Here is a 17196-nt window from a genome sequence, read left to right as displayed (position 1 = left end):
TATCACAGATTAGAAACCTGGAAATGTAAATTGGTTTTAGTTTTAAAGGAATAACATTCCTAGGGCTACTGAAACTCACAAGATATGCATGAATCTTTTAAAATTGCAATGTTTAAGCACATAAGAAGGAAAAGGTTATAATTTTTCTTTAAGGTCACATTAAATTATTTGGCACAAATGCAATATAAATGAAAGTTAACAGCTCGATTCCTGCAGCACAGACCACTGCTTCCAGAATGGTGTTGTAAAGGTCTATGCCTCACTAGATTAGATTATTTTTTTATATTTTTACTGGTTTTATTTAAAATAAAACCAATTATACAGTTTCTTCCACCTTCTGCTGCAAAAATACCTATTGCTTTATTTTCTTTGTTTTCATTACTGCTCCAGGTCCAAGGTCCCAAATTTAGAGAACACTTTGCACTCAGCCACTGGCAAGGTTTTCAGATAGACTGGGATCATGTTTTTTCATACAGCTTTTATTTCCCTATTCATCCAGAGAGTGTATTATTTACCAATTTTGAAGTTGGAAAAGAAAAAAACCACACCGCACTGATATGCTACAAAATCTGAGACGATCAAAAATCTCCAACATACTAGAAACACATAAACATCTTAACTTTATATTTTAAAGGAAAGTTTTCTTCCAAAAATGCTACCATTTAAAGATAAAAAAGGCTTGTAACACCGAACTGTTACAGTAGTAATATAACGACGTTCAACGGTCCAATTCCTTCACTGGCAAAAGATTAATTCGGAGACACCAGTACTTGACATGGAAAGAATTTAAAAGAACAGAAGCATAACATGTTTCACCAGGTTACAAATTTTCAGACCTTTAAGTCTTTCCTTATTAGAGCTTCATTCTACAAGACCAAACACATGAAAGCAGGTGCAAAAATTGTCTACGTTTTAAAGGTCTTTCCCTTTACAGAAAGGATAGTAAAAACTAAATGAAAGTTCAAGAAAGAGAAAAGCATAGATTCTCTATATGTTTGGAATACAGTGGCCAAGAATGCAAGATGACACTATGGGGGGAAAAAAAATCCTGATCTTAAACTGAAACAGTGGTAACCACTCCATGTAGTGTCTATGACACTATGAATCTTTTACTAACACTTATTTCACTTGAGTTTATACTTCCTCAACTGCCTTTACTCATCTACTTTGATATTAAGTATGATCGCAAAAACTGTAATTAGTGGACAGGGAACAAGTAGCTAGAGATGCTGCTGCTGAATGTCAGATCATAATTTATGAACTTCAGTTTAAGTAACTTCAATTGGTCCCCCAAGAAGTACAGTTAAAATAAATTTGCAAATAAGTAGATATCATCAACTACAGGTATAAATTTGGTTATGGAACTCTTCATTAATACCAAACAGATAAGCTTATAAATTGTTCTATAGTGCTGTAAAAAGAGTCCAGCACAGGGCCACCAAGATGATTAAGGGAGTGGAACACCTTCCCTATGAGGAAAGGCTGAGGGAGCTGGGCCTCTTTAGCTTGGAGGGGACTGTGGGGTGACCTTATTATGTAAAGGGCAAGAGTGCAGATGATGAAGCCAGGCTCTTCTCAGTGATGGCCAGTGACGGGACTGGTGCAAGCTGGAACATAGGAAGTTCCATGTGGATATAAGGAGAAACTTGTTCACTGTGAGGGTGACAGAGCACTAGAACAGACTGCCCAGGGAGGCTGTGGACTCTCCTTCTCTGGAGACATTCAAAACCGACCTGGATGTGTTCCTGTGTGATTTAGTCTAGGTGATCCTGCTCTGGCAGGAGGGGGTTGGACTAGATGATCTTTCAAGGTCCCTTCCAACTACTAATGTTCTATGATTCTGTGAAATACTATGCTTCCGAAAAAATTTAAGAGATAAAATATTCAATAACAAAATAGAAGAAATAAAATAACCCTGTGGCAAATAATTAAGTAGGAATCCAATATTAATTCAAAGTAAATATATCAAATTATAAGATCAAAAATTAAATCCAGGAAAGACTAATTTTTAAGTACTCTTTTTCATAAAATAAGCTAGCCAACAGACAAGAGAATTTTATCAAACTCTGACTTTATATGCCATAGAAGAGTGAAATTCTTACAGAATTTTCAAGGTTGTTCATGAACATTTGGAAGTAAAATGCCTCTGCACACATACTTTGAACCAGGAGTGCTGGTTCATTATGATCCCACAAAGAAAGACACTTAAGACTACATAAGATAGCGCTGCCAGTTATTGGAACTAATGCCATGGGGAAAAGGATGTTATTATAGGAAACTTTACATCCCTTCATCCCCAAGCTGTGCAGCACTGGAATTGACCAGTCAGGATGCATCACGCTCGTACAGATGTAGCCTATGGGAGGGTTACTTATTACAAGATTTTCTCAAAATAAAACAATCATTTCTACCATCCCAATCATGTGGGAACTTGGTGTTGAAGCTTTATTTACAGGCAAAGACACACTTGTGGCTTAATCACTGGTACCAAGTGGGAGCCATGTTCAGCCTCCTCTGTTACAATTAGCTGTCTAAATTGGTCCTGTAGCCAAGGTACATGCGTAGCACAGACCTACACCTACACCAGATAACTGTTAGGGAGGTACAACAATCTTCCAGTTAGGATTATTACAATATATTAATATTTTGGTACATTTACACTATTTGGAGAGAAGCTCCCCAAAAATATTTATTTAAAAATTATTTTTAAAAGTAGGTACCCTTTCCAGAAAATATCAAAACCAAAACTATTTCGCATTAACAAGTACTTACTGAGCAAGTACTTGGTACAGCTTCAGGATAATCTTTTGTTGATTTTGAAAGGAAAAACTATTATGGAGGAATCAAGTCTTCCATTAGTGATTCAAAACTGCATTTGAAGGACTTATTATGACTTTACCCATAAAGAAAGTAGACATGCAGAAAAAAAATACTCTGTAGGGAAACATAAGTCTTTGTGGCATGAGCAGCAAATAAAGAGCTTCAGAAGAATTCAGTGTGCTACCAAGAAAGATAATATACACCAAAAAGCACCTTATGATCCATTGCTTTTAGTAGAAGTCAGTTCAGACTTCTTAATTTCATGGTTATGTACAATGATATTAGAATAAAGATGTTGTTTGGTTTAACATACAAAACACAAGAGATTTAACAGAACTCCTACAAAATACCTTCAAGCAGGGTGCTAGAGATTGATTACTGTAGCAAAGAGATAGTCTGCTGCAGTAAAAAAGGATGTATCAAAAATTCACTGAGAAAGCAATTAGAATATTAATAACTAATTATACTTTAAAAAAATTAATTCAACCTACAACAAACTCCTATACCATATTCTAAGCACAATCTGTCTTTGATGATTCTTCTGTTCATTTATAAATACAGATGCCTCAGCATTGGACAAACTTAAATGCCTATCACTTCACATCAACTATTTGAAGATGTGCCAACATACTCATATAGCTCTAGAAACAAAGAATAGGAGCAGATGCTGCACAGGCTTACCCACAAGGACATGTCAATTCATCTAAGCTTAACTATGTGACAATTATAACGATTTTATAGTTTGCCATTTCTTCAGTGTGGTGATGTTTGTGCTTGGCAAAAAATCCTCTATTTTTTCCTATTCACGTTGTGAAGTGACTTCAAACATTATTTCAATGAAAGAAAAGATCAGCATGTCAATGAGTTTGAAAGTTGATGACTACTGCTGCCCACACCTCTATCTGCCATGCTCTGCCTCACCACACTACTGTCTCTTCCCACTGTTTCTCGTTGATGCATCCAATTACATTCAAGATGATGACTTTCACAACATTAAGATCGTGGATCTAAACAGGTGTAACTCCGGCTAACATCTTCCCCTTCCCTCCAGCCCCCACAGGAGATAGATGGAAATCTTACTATATATGCATCATTATAAAACCCATGTTCTATCTTATATTAATTATATTAATAATTACACTGATCTTAAATAGTTGCTTTTTTTTTTTCCTGGAGGGGTCTAAAGTGTTATTTTGTTCCATGTTCATTATTAAAAAATAAGCTCTAGTAACTTAGGAACTGGCTTAAACAGAGACACAAAAACTCTCTCCTCCCTTTTACAGAAAACAGCATGTTTCTTCCTAAACATTCCAAAAGTTATTAGTTATTTCAATTACTAAAATCTCATTTTTTGAAAAAAGTTTTAATTTGAAATTGTCTTTCACTTACTGTCATTGTTTCATTAATATGAACACAAAGAAAACTATATCAATTTACATGTTATTCTAAATATTTATTAAATGCATGCTTAGTTAACAAAGTATCAAAAATAGCATTTAAAAGAGGATTAAAATCAAAATTTAATTAAGGGTAAGTTTTCAAAATCAAAACATCCATTTATAAATTTAGAAAGAAAAATATTTCAATGTCACAGACGGGGTTTTTCCTATTGCTTAACTGAAACAACTTTTTTTCAAGCAGAAAATTCAAAGTTAAAGGATCCTTGAAAATTCTGCAAGGTACAAAATATGAAGTCTGATTAGATATATAACATCTCCCTGTTACCTATGACAGGAACAAACACAGCAAATATGGGCCTCGACATCTTGGGACAGTATTAATTTTAACTAAATTCAAACCTTCTTGTTACAATTGTCTGTAGCAGGAGACATTGATTTTGTCCCAACTCCTGCTTGCAGTTATTTCAAATATATTCAATGTAGTCACTGCAAAAACAAATACTTTAAAGATAAGTAAATACATTTTTAAAAGCTGATTTTTTTCCTAAGATGTTGATCTTTCTGATATAAATCCATCATATTATTGATCATAGTTGGGGCCTATAAAATTCAATAAACTTCCTGTCTTTTTTTATTAATAGAACTCAAACCCACTCACAGCATATAATATTGGTATTTTTAATAAATAGCCATTTCCATGGTTTTATTTTTAACTTTTTAAGATTAACTACTTCTACTTCCATTTTAAATTAGGTCGAATATTGAATTGTTCTTCTGGTTAGTCATCTAGATTGATTTGCTCAGCCTTGTTATGGAAACTCATTAAGCCAGATGCTTTGATGAAAAGATAAACTTTACTGTTTATTCTATTTCAATTTAAATCTTACTTCAATGTATCCTTAGCTACCTTTAGGCTTTTGGTGAGAACATCACTTGAGCACACTTAAGCATTACCAGTTGTCCCTAGTACCTATGTACTTGCTTCTATCTCCGCCAATCCTTTCTTTCATGCTGGTAGAATTGTCTTTGTGGCAGCAAAATGGGTGTGGGAACAAAGCTGGCTTAAAAAGAAAGGGCAAAACATTTCTTTACTTTTCAATCTGGGTCACTCCAATCTGGTTTACCATGCAGGCACATAAAGTGTGCCTGCACAAATTAAACAAGGTAACACTGTTGCTTAAAAAAACCCATTTATTAACCTACAGCTTTACAGCCTATGTAAATTAGAGCATGAATTAAAAAAACCAAAAAAAACCATGAAGTGGAATATTTTCCCATTTTGTCTAATTAAATGCTTTCATAAGTATTTTTAAATGTTTTCCAGTTAATCCTCCTTCTATCAATCAGCCTACTTAAGTCCAATGCTTATGAATAAATTAGCCAGAAAACATAATGTATTTTTCCTAATTACATCAAAACTAACAGAAAATCTGCCAGCTAACCAGTCTACAATAACTCAGTTTTTAAATCTTTCTACTAAAATTTAGTAATTATAAACAATGGAATTCAGAAGTCTTACTCAGGATACCCTAATTTTCCTCTCTAGGTGTATAAAATTTCATTTGCATTGGTACTTCTTGAAAAAAAAAATACCAATGGATCTTTAAGATCAAGACTCAGTCAACATCATGATGAGAATCTGACTGATAGGTCTTGTAGGCCAAAACCAGCTTAAAACATGAATGTTAACTGGTAGCAAATAACTTGGGGGTGGGGAGGGGAATTGTCTGAAATTTCACTTCTGAATTTTGAGACAAATTTCTCCTATATGTCAGCTGCATAGGGACTGGTTGCAATTTTTGGTAACATCTGGACTAAAAAGAGGCATGTTTTGAATCCTTCCAGTAATGAAGAATTGAGAGACAGAAGTATCAATTAGGCTGAACACAAGTTGCACTTGTGCACATGGACTGTCCATATTGGCAAAACTTGGGGTTTGTTATGGAAAGAAGCAGTCAAAAAGAAGCATTCCCAAAAAGAAGTAGCAGTCTTGAAGAGACAACAGGGCACTGGGAAGAAAGTAAAGAAGTTACTAACTGGAGGAAAGATCTTAGAACAAGGAAAAGACCCTGAAAATCAGAGAGATGCAGAGAGACAAATGCCAGTGGGTGCCTAGGGACTTAATAGTGACAATGGAGACTATGAGCAATGGCATCACATGAATTAACACAACTTTCATCAGATCTTCCCAGACTAGTAATGACTTCCCTTGCCAGGGCGCGAACTTGATACCTTGTGAATGCAGTGCTGTGTAGAGTGACTAACAGTGTGAAATTACAAAATAGGATAAGAGCTCTGACCTTGCTGGTTCTTCAATAAACTCCACTAACCTGATCCAGGCAAGGCTGTTGTTTACTGTGTCTCACCCATGACCATAGGTAAAAATACTTCATAAAATCAAATAATCATGCAGGATTAACTTGGAATGGATATGCAGTCACTCTTACATAGTCTACTACTCAGACAAGAGGCCTCTCTAAGTGATCTAAAAAGCGAGTACTTTTGTTTCAGTTGTTGATCTCATTCAATACTAAAGGAAGTAACATTCTTTTCAGTTCATGATTTGGGACTAATTTAATCCCTGCATTTGTTTATTTTTAATAGGTAATTTTATTTTTAACTTGCAATGACATCATGTGGCATGTATGCAGTAACCAAGCATAACACCATTGTCCACATCTTCCTTGCAGCTAGGTAAACCAACTCTTGAAGACATACTGCTTGCTTTTTTCATGAAGTGTTTCTAGATAGAAGCAGAAAAGCTTTTCCATGGGACTCTAATTATACATTCCCATATTTTTAAAGTATTTTATTTTAAAAGTCAAGATTCACTGAGTTTTTAAAAATTTTGAGACCTTTAAAAAGTTTCTGAAATAAATGTTACATCCATTACTTAATACATAACCTCACTCCAAATTCACTGCGAATGTCAAAAAATCAGATTTGTCAAAACCAAAATTCAGATTTAGACATTTTTCCTCTCTTCTCCCACAAGTAGAAAGAAAAGATAAAACTGTCTTTACAATCACTCTTTGGATTGGATTTGATCTTCCCCTGATGAATCAATAGCACACAAAGCTACAGGGGTTTTGTCCTGCTTTTTTTTTTGCCATAATCTTTCTTAGTTTTTACTAAAACAAAAAGAGTTTCAGATTTAAAGCCTCAAAATTTTCTGCAGGACATGAAAATTATTTTCCAAATGGAGACAACTAAGGAAATATACCACAGTTCCACATAAAAATGACAAATCACCTATTTGTTGGCAGAATAGCAAGCAAGAGTCATCATAAACTCCTCTAGGTCAAATTTTGTCTATTTCTTTGTCAGGTAGAAGATATTGTGGACAAAGAAAAATACTAAGCATTTTGACCTCAGTAAGGTTTCAGTCACATTCTCTCATAACAAAGCATGTAAAAGGTAGTCTAGAAAAAAGGTACAGTTATGGGGAGCATAAAAGCCACAGAAAAGCAGTAAAACTAATTATCAGCTGTCCACAAATCAAACTGCAAATTCCTAGATTGTATACTATTCCATATTTTCATTTGCAACTTGGAAAACAGCATAAAACTACCTTAGTCCAACTTGGAGATAATATCCACCAGGTTAAAGTATTGACTCTGAGAAGAATGGGTTGCAAGTAGTCACAAGGAAAGGACAATAATTTAAACTCTCTAACAATTGGAGTAATGAACTGAAACAAATGGGATTAAATCCAATAATGATTCGTGGAGTGTACTACGCTTAATTAAGAATAATTCATTACACAAGTACTAGCTAGAAAAATGGATAGATGGAAATTCTGCGGAAAAGAGTCTGGAGATAGCAGTAAATCTCACACTGTTGCAGAAAAAAAGCAAATACTTTGCTAGGATGCAGAAATAGGAGAGTTGTAGGTAGACTGATCCCTTCACTTTTATACCATGTGAGACTTTATTAGAACAGAATAAAATTGGCACTAAACTCCAAGAAAGACATGGATCAACTGAGAAAGTTTACAGGAAAATAAATAAGATTATTATACAGAAAGACTGAGAGAATGGAATTGTTTTGCCAAGAGAGGGAAGGAAGTAATTGAAACAGAATATAATAATTTGTGAATATGCATCAGGTAACTGGAAAAGCGAAGATCCTCTTGCACAATGCATTTCAGAAGAGAAAGGATGGACGCAAACTCTAGCAGGGGAAATTTCAGGTTCTGTTAGACAATAGGAAAATCTTTCAAATGGAAATGAGTGGAAAATACTGGCTGAACAGCAATATAGGCAGGTACCTGCCCAGTGCACTAAAAGTACAGTCAGTTTAGTCTTTGCACACAAGAACAAAACAGATTATTTCTGTTCTCTTTCACCCTTTCCTACCTGCTGCACTTTAGAACGTTGGGGTTTTTTTCAAGTTTCACTTTTATTAACCAATCCATCAGTATGGTTCATGCTCACTGACTTGCTAAAGTAGTAAAGACAAGTGGTTGTGTTTTAATTCAAAGAAATACCCCAGAAAAATTGGCTAATTAGATGAAGAGCTCCCAGCAGTCTCTGAAGCCCCTGATCCCGAAGGTTATGAAGTCAAACTATTTCAAAATAGCAAACACATTCCAACACCAACAGTGAAAATTAAATCTTTAAAGCAATTGTCCCCTCTTCTGAAAACCAGGAAAAATCAACTTCCAAACTTATTCTAAATAGATAAAATATGTTTTGGTATCAATGCCACTAAAAAAAAAAAAAAAAAAAAGAAACAAAAAAACACCCAAAAAACCCCACCCAAACAAAAAAACTTAAAGCAGTATAAAATGGTTGGCAAGCCAAAATCATTATCTTCCCTCTGGTAGAAGAACACTGTTTAGATGTGGACAAAAAACTCTACATTTAAACAACTCTTCCACCACACACACTACATTAATTTGATTCTGGAAAAAAAAAACCAAAAAAAAAATCAAGAAAAATTACCATTAAAATAAAAATTCCAATAGAAAAGGAAAAAAAGTTTTTACAGAAGTATGATGCATTGGTATTACCTGGAGAAGAAGAGCACCCAGAGAGAAAAAAACTGTCTTATACAAAGTATTGAAACTTTTTATAGGATCAGGACTGGTTTCAGAGTTACTTTATATAGAAAAGTAAGAATAGCAATAAATCTTTAAAGAAACTACTGTATGTCTTGTGAAGCTGCCCCGCTGCATGCCACAATGGGGGCGAAGGAAGAGAAATCATGACTTAAGTGAAGTCTCCTAAGAAGGGAGGGATGGAGGAGGTGCTTTAAGATCTGGTTGCGCTTATTACCCAACACTGGTGTCACTGGGTGTGCAGTGCAGTGTAATAAATTAGAGTGTTTCTTTCCTTTATTCTGTGTTGAGCTCGTTTTGCCTGTGACACTAATTGCAGAATGATCTCTCCCTGTCCTTATCTTGACTCCTGAGCCTCTCAATAGATATTTTCTCCCCTGTGCAGCTGAAAAGGGGAGTGACAGACTGACTTTGGTGGGCATCTGGCCTCCAGACAGGGTCAAACCATCACAAGGAAGTACCAAATTACAGAATCAAGCCAGAAACCCAAAATATTTTACATACAATAGAGATTTCAAATGTACTTAACTGCTTCAGAATGATGTGATGCTAGAAGTTTGCACAGGTTAAAAATATAATTAAACAAATTAACAACAGAAATCTATTACAGCCCTACAGAATTAGCACCTCCTCTCAAGTAGTTTTGAATTTCAAATTAGGAAGTCTCAGAGTATGTATAAAGGAAGTATTACCATGTGTTTGCACTGTTACTCATCTCTAAGCATCTCCTTTTGGAGGTAGAATACTGAGCTAGATAGAACTTTAAAAAGGACAGACTGTGATCGTCTAATGTAAATTACTGCAGTAATAATGGTTTATAATATTATATAACAACTTCTATTCTGGAATCTGAAAGTCTCTGGAGGTGGAACTTAACTAGTTATAATAACAGCTATAGTCCTGTTTCAATAGCTTAAATCTGGTACTGAATAATATAAATGTTTAGAGAGAAATATGTGGCAATAACCTTTTTTGTTAGTGCTCACATTAGAACCAAGACAAGGTTTTAAATTATGGTACCAAAATACACAGTACAGAGAGTAAGAAAAATGAGTGGAAAAATGCCTGCGAATATATATTTTTAAAATGCTATTATGTTTTTCCTAAAATTTATTTAGGATTTACAGAATGATAATGTATCTACCTTCAGTATATACAACATGTGAGGATACATTTATCTTAACATGAAAAACAAGACTTATTAGAAGCCCATAAGAAAATTACAATTCCTGCTTCATGCAGGATGCTACAACCCTCGCTGATCAAATTTGGTAACTATTCTTGCAAGAACTCTCTTCTAAGACAGATCAATTTAATATCACTGTTGATTCATAATAACTCTGAGCAGAAAAGCAGCATCACATGGGGCGATGACAAAAAAACCAACCCACAGACACTGAGGTTATGTGTCATTTACTCCCATCTGTTGCAGAAGGATTTTACCCTGAGGCATGAACATCTACCTTTCTGCTAATAAAATTTTCCAATTCGCTTTTGTTGTCTACACAGTTTTGGTTTGTTTTTGATCATTTCCATCCCAAATATCTTAAATTGAAAAATTCCTTAGGTTTTTATGCATCACTTAAATCGGTGTTACCTTATATCAGTCTCCATTTTGTTGCTTTTCAACAGAAAGTTTTCATTTGCAAAGAAAACTTTTAAAATCACCAAATGCTGCTAAACTCTTCTAGATGAAAATGTCACGTTCCACACTTTTATCAAGGCATTTCACTTATAGAACACTCTGATTTAAAATTCAATATATCACAGTAAATCATTACAGCATACATGGCTTCTATACTAGCTTCAGAATGAATACTATGGTCTCTGTATCATCTTATTTATTAAAAAAAAAATTCCCAATGAAATTCACTGTTTGATACACACAGTGAATTAACAGAATCTTTTTCTGAATCAGAATCTTCATAGTCTGAAATATGTTTTCTCCTCTAAAAATATCTGAACTTTTATTACTAAACCCACAGCTATACCAAACTCCATTCTACATATTTCGTATGCACCGCATATAAAAAGCAACATTAAATACACAAATAATCAGAAAGCTTATCTTCTCCAATTAACATACAAACACTGCAAACTGCCTTGTTTAGCTGAAAGTAGAATAGCTGTTTATGTATCTCAATGTATTGCAAGTAAGGAAACAGAATTTCTTCCTAAATATTTACCCAATTAATGCTATTTAGGTCATTTAGATTTTTGAGGGTCAGCATATATGCGTGTACACATACACATTTTTATACCATAGAATCATAGACCAGTTGGAGTTGGAAAGGACCTCAAAGCCCATCTAGTTCCAAACCCCTGCCGTGGGCAGGGACACCCTCCACTTGGCCAGGTTGAAAGAAGCCCCATCCAGCCTGGCACTGAACACTGCCAGGGAGGGGGCAGTCACAGCTTCTCTGGGCAGTCTGTGCCAGGCCTCACTTCCCTCACAGGGAAGAATTTCTTCCTAATACATAATCCAAATCTGCCCTCTTTTAGTTTAAAGCCATAAATAAGCATACATGTCCGCACAGACATATATGTTCAAATAAATGTATACACACAAATATATACAGAAATAAACACTGCCCTAAGAGTTAGGGCTGCTTTATTGAAAGATCTTTAAGCAGTTTTCCAAATATGAACTCTTTGAATCTTTTCAATATAGGGCTCCAAGGACCATCCTCCATCACACTTTTATTTCCCTGAAGCTGCAGAATGTCAGCTAGCATGAAACAATAAAACTGTACAAAGCAAATATTTTTATAGTACTGCAATGTCTAAAAAGTTAAATTAAACATGGCTTTTTGCTTATTTCTCAACTGCATATGAACTTAAAACTCCAGAAAATAATTTTTGTTCTCTTTTCTATTAAATAAAATCATGACATCATCTTGAGGGTTTTGCAGCTATAGGGAATGTGACACAATTCGTAAACACGGAGTATTCAGATTGACAAAGGAAGGTGAGCAGAAAAGAAAGACCTACTTATTAGACTTCATATTTGCATCTTATGTTTCATTCTTATGTTCTGCTTTGATAATTTATATCTCAGGAAATAATTTCCAGTATCTGTCCCAAAGGAACAATATTCTCTCATAATATTTTGTTGGAAGTCTGACTTATGAGTCATGATGGCTCACTAGACAGTCACTTGCCCTTCCTTAATTCAGCTTTTTATCTTATAAAAAGCAAGATGCATTCTTTCAGGAAAGTCTGTTTTGCACCAATTTTAACTGAAAGAAATCTCATGGAATTATGTTAAGATTCTTCCCTTTTGCACTGCAAAGACAAAAAATATCCTTTAGCTCTTGTTTCTCAGTTGTGTCTAAGAGTTATCAAATTGAGAAGCAAGAATCAATGGAGTCCATAAATATCCTTCCTAGAAACTGGGAAAAGAAGTAAGAGAGGAGCAATGAGAGGAAAAAAAATAATACGTACAAGGGAAAGAAAAGAGTGCTTTTTAATTGCCATACTAGAAACAACTTTAAATTCTACACAACCAGGTTTTTTTCTTCGTAATCCTCATGCAATCTTGTGGAGACATGTCATCTCACACTAAAAATCTCTCCTTCCTCAACCTTTTTGCTGCAGATGCCACGCATGCAAAATCGATACCAACATTTTTTAAAAATAAATATTAAAAGCCCACACACACCTCACAGTGAAATGAAGAAAATGCATAAAAATCTAAACTTACCTATTTGAGATTAAGAGATATTACTTTGCCTAACTTTGTCAAACATTGGCATTGGATTAGCATTTTTCTTTCCTCTTAAGCAGAATTTCCATTCTAAGCAGATTTTTCCAGTAAAATTAAGATATATATGCTCCACACACAGCTCTCATATCTCAGAAATGCATCATCAGCAGATACTCCACTTGGACTGAGATAATTGGGGTTTTTTTCCCCACTAGATCAGTACTTTACGGTTCAGATTCACTCCTCACATATTTAGACATTATAATTCAATTTAAAATTTTATGTTAAATAAGATGCACTTTGAGGTTCATATTCTCTCCAATGAGTTCCCACAGGCCAAGACAAGGCAAGCCTCTAGACATCTAGATATACTAGAGTCTAGAATAAAAAGAGAGCAGGCAGTGAGGCTGAAGAATACATCCATTCAGCTTTAAGGCAAGCCATAACACTGGCCATGTAGCTAGTCATTGTCTCTGTGATCTGTCACCTGTGCACATGGAACTCAAAGCAGAGTGTTTGCAACTGTATGACAGCTCCGCTAAAGCAGGCAGTACACACAGATAATATGAATCTTTAATCTTTAAGGTTGGGAAAGACCACTAAGATCATCAAGTCCAACAATCTGTCCAATACTCCCATGCCAACTAAACCACGTCCTGGAGTGGCACATCTACATGTTTTTGAACACCTCCAGGGATGGTGACTCCACAACCTCTTTGGGAAGGCTGTTCCAATGCCTGAGCACTCTTTCAGTGAAGAAATTTTTCCTGATATCCAATCTGAACCTCCCCAATGCAACTGGAGACCATTTCCTCTCAGCATGTTGCTAGTTAACTGTAAGAAGAGACCAAGCCCCACCTCACTACAACCTCCTTTCAGGGAGTTGCAGAGAGCCATATGGTCTCCCCTCAGCCTCCTCTCCTCCAGGCTAAACAACCCCAGTGCCTTCAGCTGCTCATCCTAAGAACCTGTGCTCCAAACCCTTCACCAGCTTCAGTGACCTTCTCTGGACCCAGCCCAGTACCTTAATGTCCTTCTTGTAGTGAGGAACCCAAAACTGAACACAGTACTCAAAGTCTGGCCTCACAAATAAAAATAATACCAAGAAAATAATACATTGCAAATACACCTACTTACTGTGGGGCATATTCCTTTAGCTATGGTAGGTCCCCGAGTTAATCATAAGATAAGACCCAAAGTAAGAGTTGAGAGCTAGAAAACTATTTCTACAGGGGGTATAGACTGACCATTCAAATCTTGTGAGCAGAATTATTCAACACATTTGAGACTATCTAGAATAATTTGCTTCCATACAGTAAAATGAAAAATTGAACGGGATATACAAAGCACATGCATGATAAAGAATATACCCAAACGAGATTTATGGAAGATTATATGCAAATAGATTATCCATAGTTCAGACAGGTCAGAAACCACTCAAGACAAAAATGACACTAGACAATCTTTTCCACATAGTTCTGTGATCATCAGCAGACTACCCTTTCTTGGTGTTAAGTACCTATCCAAAATTAATGCTGAAAGACACAATGAATCAAAAGGGAGAAACCATACAAAGAAATAGAATTACTACTGTTAGAACAGTTCATCAGATCTGAATACTGGAACTGCCAAAGTCAGTCTTAAATGGAACATGTCATTTTGTCTAACCTTACTCAAGCAATCATAAGGCATCAAACTGACCCTGCAAGTATAGTGAGATTCATAATCTGTAACTTTGGTCCCTATTACCTTCCCAAATGTCATTAAAGGCAATACAAAAATGATTCTAAAAATTCTGAAAAGCTAGCTCTCAAACACACTGCTATAAGCACAAATACAATATGACTATATACAGGAAAATTAAGACAAAGTGATTAATGTTAGAACTTCTTTCCTGAAATCATTGATCAAAGAAGAAAGTGAGAAGGTTCACTACACTTCATCTGTTATGTCTAGTTAGAAACTAGAAGAACACTCAGAACATGGAGGATACGTCATGAACAGTACTAGTCAAAAAATGGTGATCTTGGAATACTGAAAGAGAGGTAAAGGAAACACGTATGGATTGGCAATAAATTCTCCCCCAGAAAATACTTTCAGTGGCAAGTTGTCATGATATCTTCATGAATAGCAATTTTAAAATTCTGCAAGAAGTATTAAAAGGGAAAATACAGTGAAAATCACCTTTTTGACAATCTTTCCACACAGTTTTTCGATTCTTCTCATAGTTTTTATTTAGCCAGGTGAGGATGGTTCTTTCATATGGAGAATATATATTACTGGATAAAGGTTCTGATTTTATTCTTGGCATGTTCTGCATGCTTTCCAAGCTGGACAGGTCAGTGATATTACATGAAGAAACACGTGGAAGAACAAAAACCTGAAATCAGAAAAAGTGGGTTTAAGCATAAACAAAACCCAACTATTTTAAGTTGAATGATAAAAAAACTCACTTCCAATTCAAAATGTTTTCTTATTTAGACAAGGTTTTAAGAGATTATGCATTTGCATAGAAGTATACCATACTAGAATATATTTCCTGAGAGTTTAGGAAATTCTTTTGTTTCTTTAAACAAAACACAAATTGAAACTTCTGAAAGGCCTTGAGAGTCTTGAAGTTCCAGTCAACTGGAAGCTGGCAAATGTTGTCACGGTTTTAAAGAAAAATTAGAAGCCAGACCCTGGTAATTACAGGCCTGTCAGTTTCACTTCAGTACCTGGTGAAATTATGGAGAAGCATATGCTAGAAGTTATTGGAAAAACACCTAAGAGACAAGGCAGCTATTGGTCATAGCAACACAGACTAATGAGGGGAAAAGTCCTGCTTACACAACTTAATGACAAGGTGACCCATCTACTTGACCAAGGGAAGCCAGAATACATCTTTTAAGGTTTTGGCAAAGCTTTAGATAATGTCTCTTACAGTATTATTCTGGACAAAATGTCCAGCACACAACTAAGGTGAGCACACAATGGGCGAGCAATTGGCTGACTTGTCAGGCTCAAGGATTTCTATTTACATCAGTATGATGGCCAGACACCAGTGAAGTCCCCCAGGGTTCAATTTTTGGGCCAGTGCTCTTTACAGTTTGCCTGAATCATCTGGTCACAGTACCTGAATGTATATGAAGTGTGACAATTAGTCTACAGATCCTCCTAATTTTAATCTCAAAGGTAGAGAGGACTTAAAAAGGTACCTGGATAGACTAGTAAACTGTGTAATCCCCAACTGTATGAAATTTAACAAGACCAGGTACAGATGCTGCACCTGGAAGAGAGTAATCTTACTTATACCTAGAAATCAGGGGACGAGAGGTTGGAGAACAGCCCCACTGAAACAGATGTGAGAGTTTTTGCTGATGACAAGTTGAGCATGAAAAAAGTTTGCCCCTAGAATTCAAAAGGGCCAACTGTGTCCTAGGGTGCATCAACCAAGAACAGCACAGCTAGCTGGATGAGGAAGGTGATTGTCCCACTCTTCACTGGTACAGCCTCCCTTGAGCTTTGTGTGCAGCTTTGGGAACCTCAATGAAAGGAAGACATCAAACTATTAGAGCATATCCAGAGAGCAACCAAGATTGAACAGATTAGGTTGAACAGCTGAGGTCACTTGATTTTTCATGTTGGAAAAGAGAAGACTGAGGGGTGACCTCATTGCAGTCTACAACTTCCTCAAGAAGGGCAGCAGAAGGGGAGGTGGTGATCTCTCTCTAGTGACCAGCAGTAGGAAATGAGGAAATAGAATGAAACTGCATCAGGGGAAGTTCAGATTGGATATTAGGAAAAGGTTCTTACTGAGGGGACGGTCAGTCACCAGAACAGGCTCCCCTGTTAGAGTTCAAAGAGTCCCTTCCAGTGCAAACCATTCTGTGATTCTATGAACTGGACTCAGTTTCTCAGTCCCTTTACCACCACCAGTGATGTCTCTTCCTCTGCTCCAGTGTGGGTTTGGGTTGGGAGGGATCTCAAAGACCATCTAGTTCCAACCCCCTGCCATGGCCAGGGACACCCTCCACTAGACCAGGTTGCCCAAAGCCCCATCTAACCTGGCCTTGGACACTGCCAAGGAGGGGGCAGCCACAGCTCCTCTGGGCAGCCTGTGCCACACCCTCACAGGGAAGAATTTCTTCCTAATATCTAATCTAAACCACATATTTAAGTAATATTTCTTTTCAGGGATGTAATCATTACTGATTATAGGTAGGCAC

General features: G+C 36.0%; 1 protein-coding gene across 1 annotated transcript in view; it reads right to left on the bottom strand.

Annotated features, from left to right (window-relative positions):
- The window catches only part of CFAP47 (cilia and flagella associated protein 47), a gene marked incomplete at both ends in the record, with an annotated part of 308599 nt that overhangs the window by 216586 nt on the left and 74817 nt on the right, over positions 1-17196 (bottom strand). Inside the window, one exon of the mRNA XM_084279564.1 lies at positions 15173-15368. Coding sequence (XP_084135690.1) covers positions 15173-15368 — 196 coding nt within the window. The remainder of the gene's footprint in view (positions 1-15172; positions 15369-17196) is intronic.

Source organism: Gallinula chloropus (assembly GCF_964237585.1).
Source record: "Gallinula chloropus genome assembly, chromosome: 1".
NCBI classification, from domain to species: domain Eukaryota; kingdom Metazoa; phylum Chordata; class Aves; order Gruiformes; family Rallidae; genus Gallinula; species Gallinula chloropus.
Note: the sequence above shows the minus strand (reverse complement) of the source record. Positions and strands in the feature narration are given on the sequence as shown.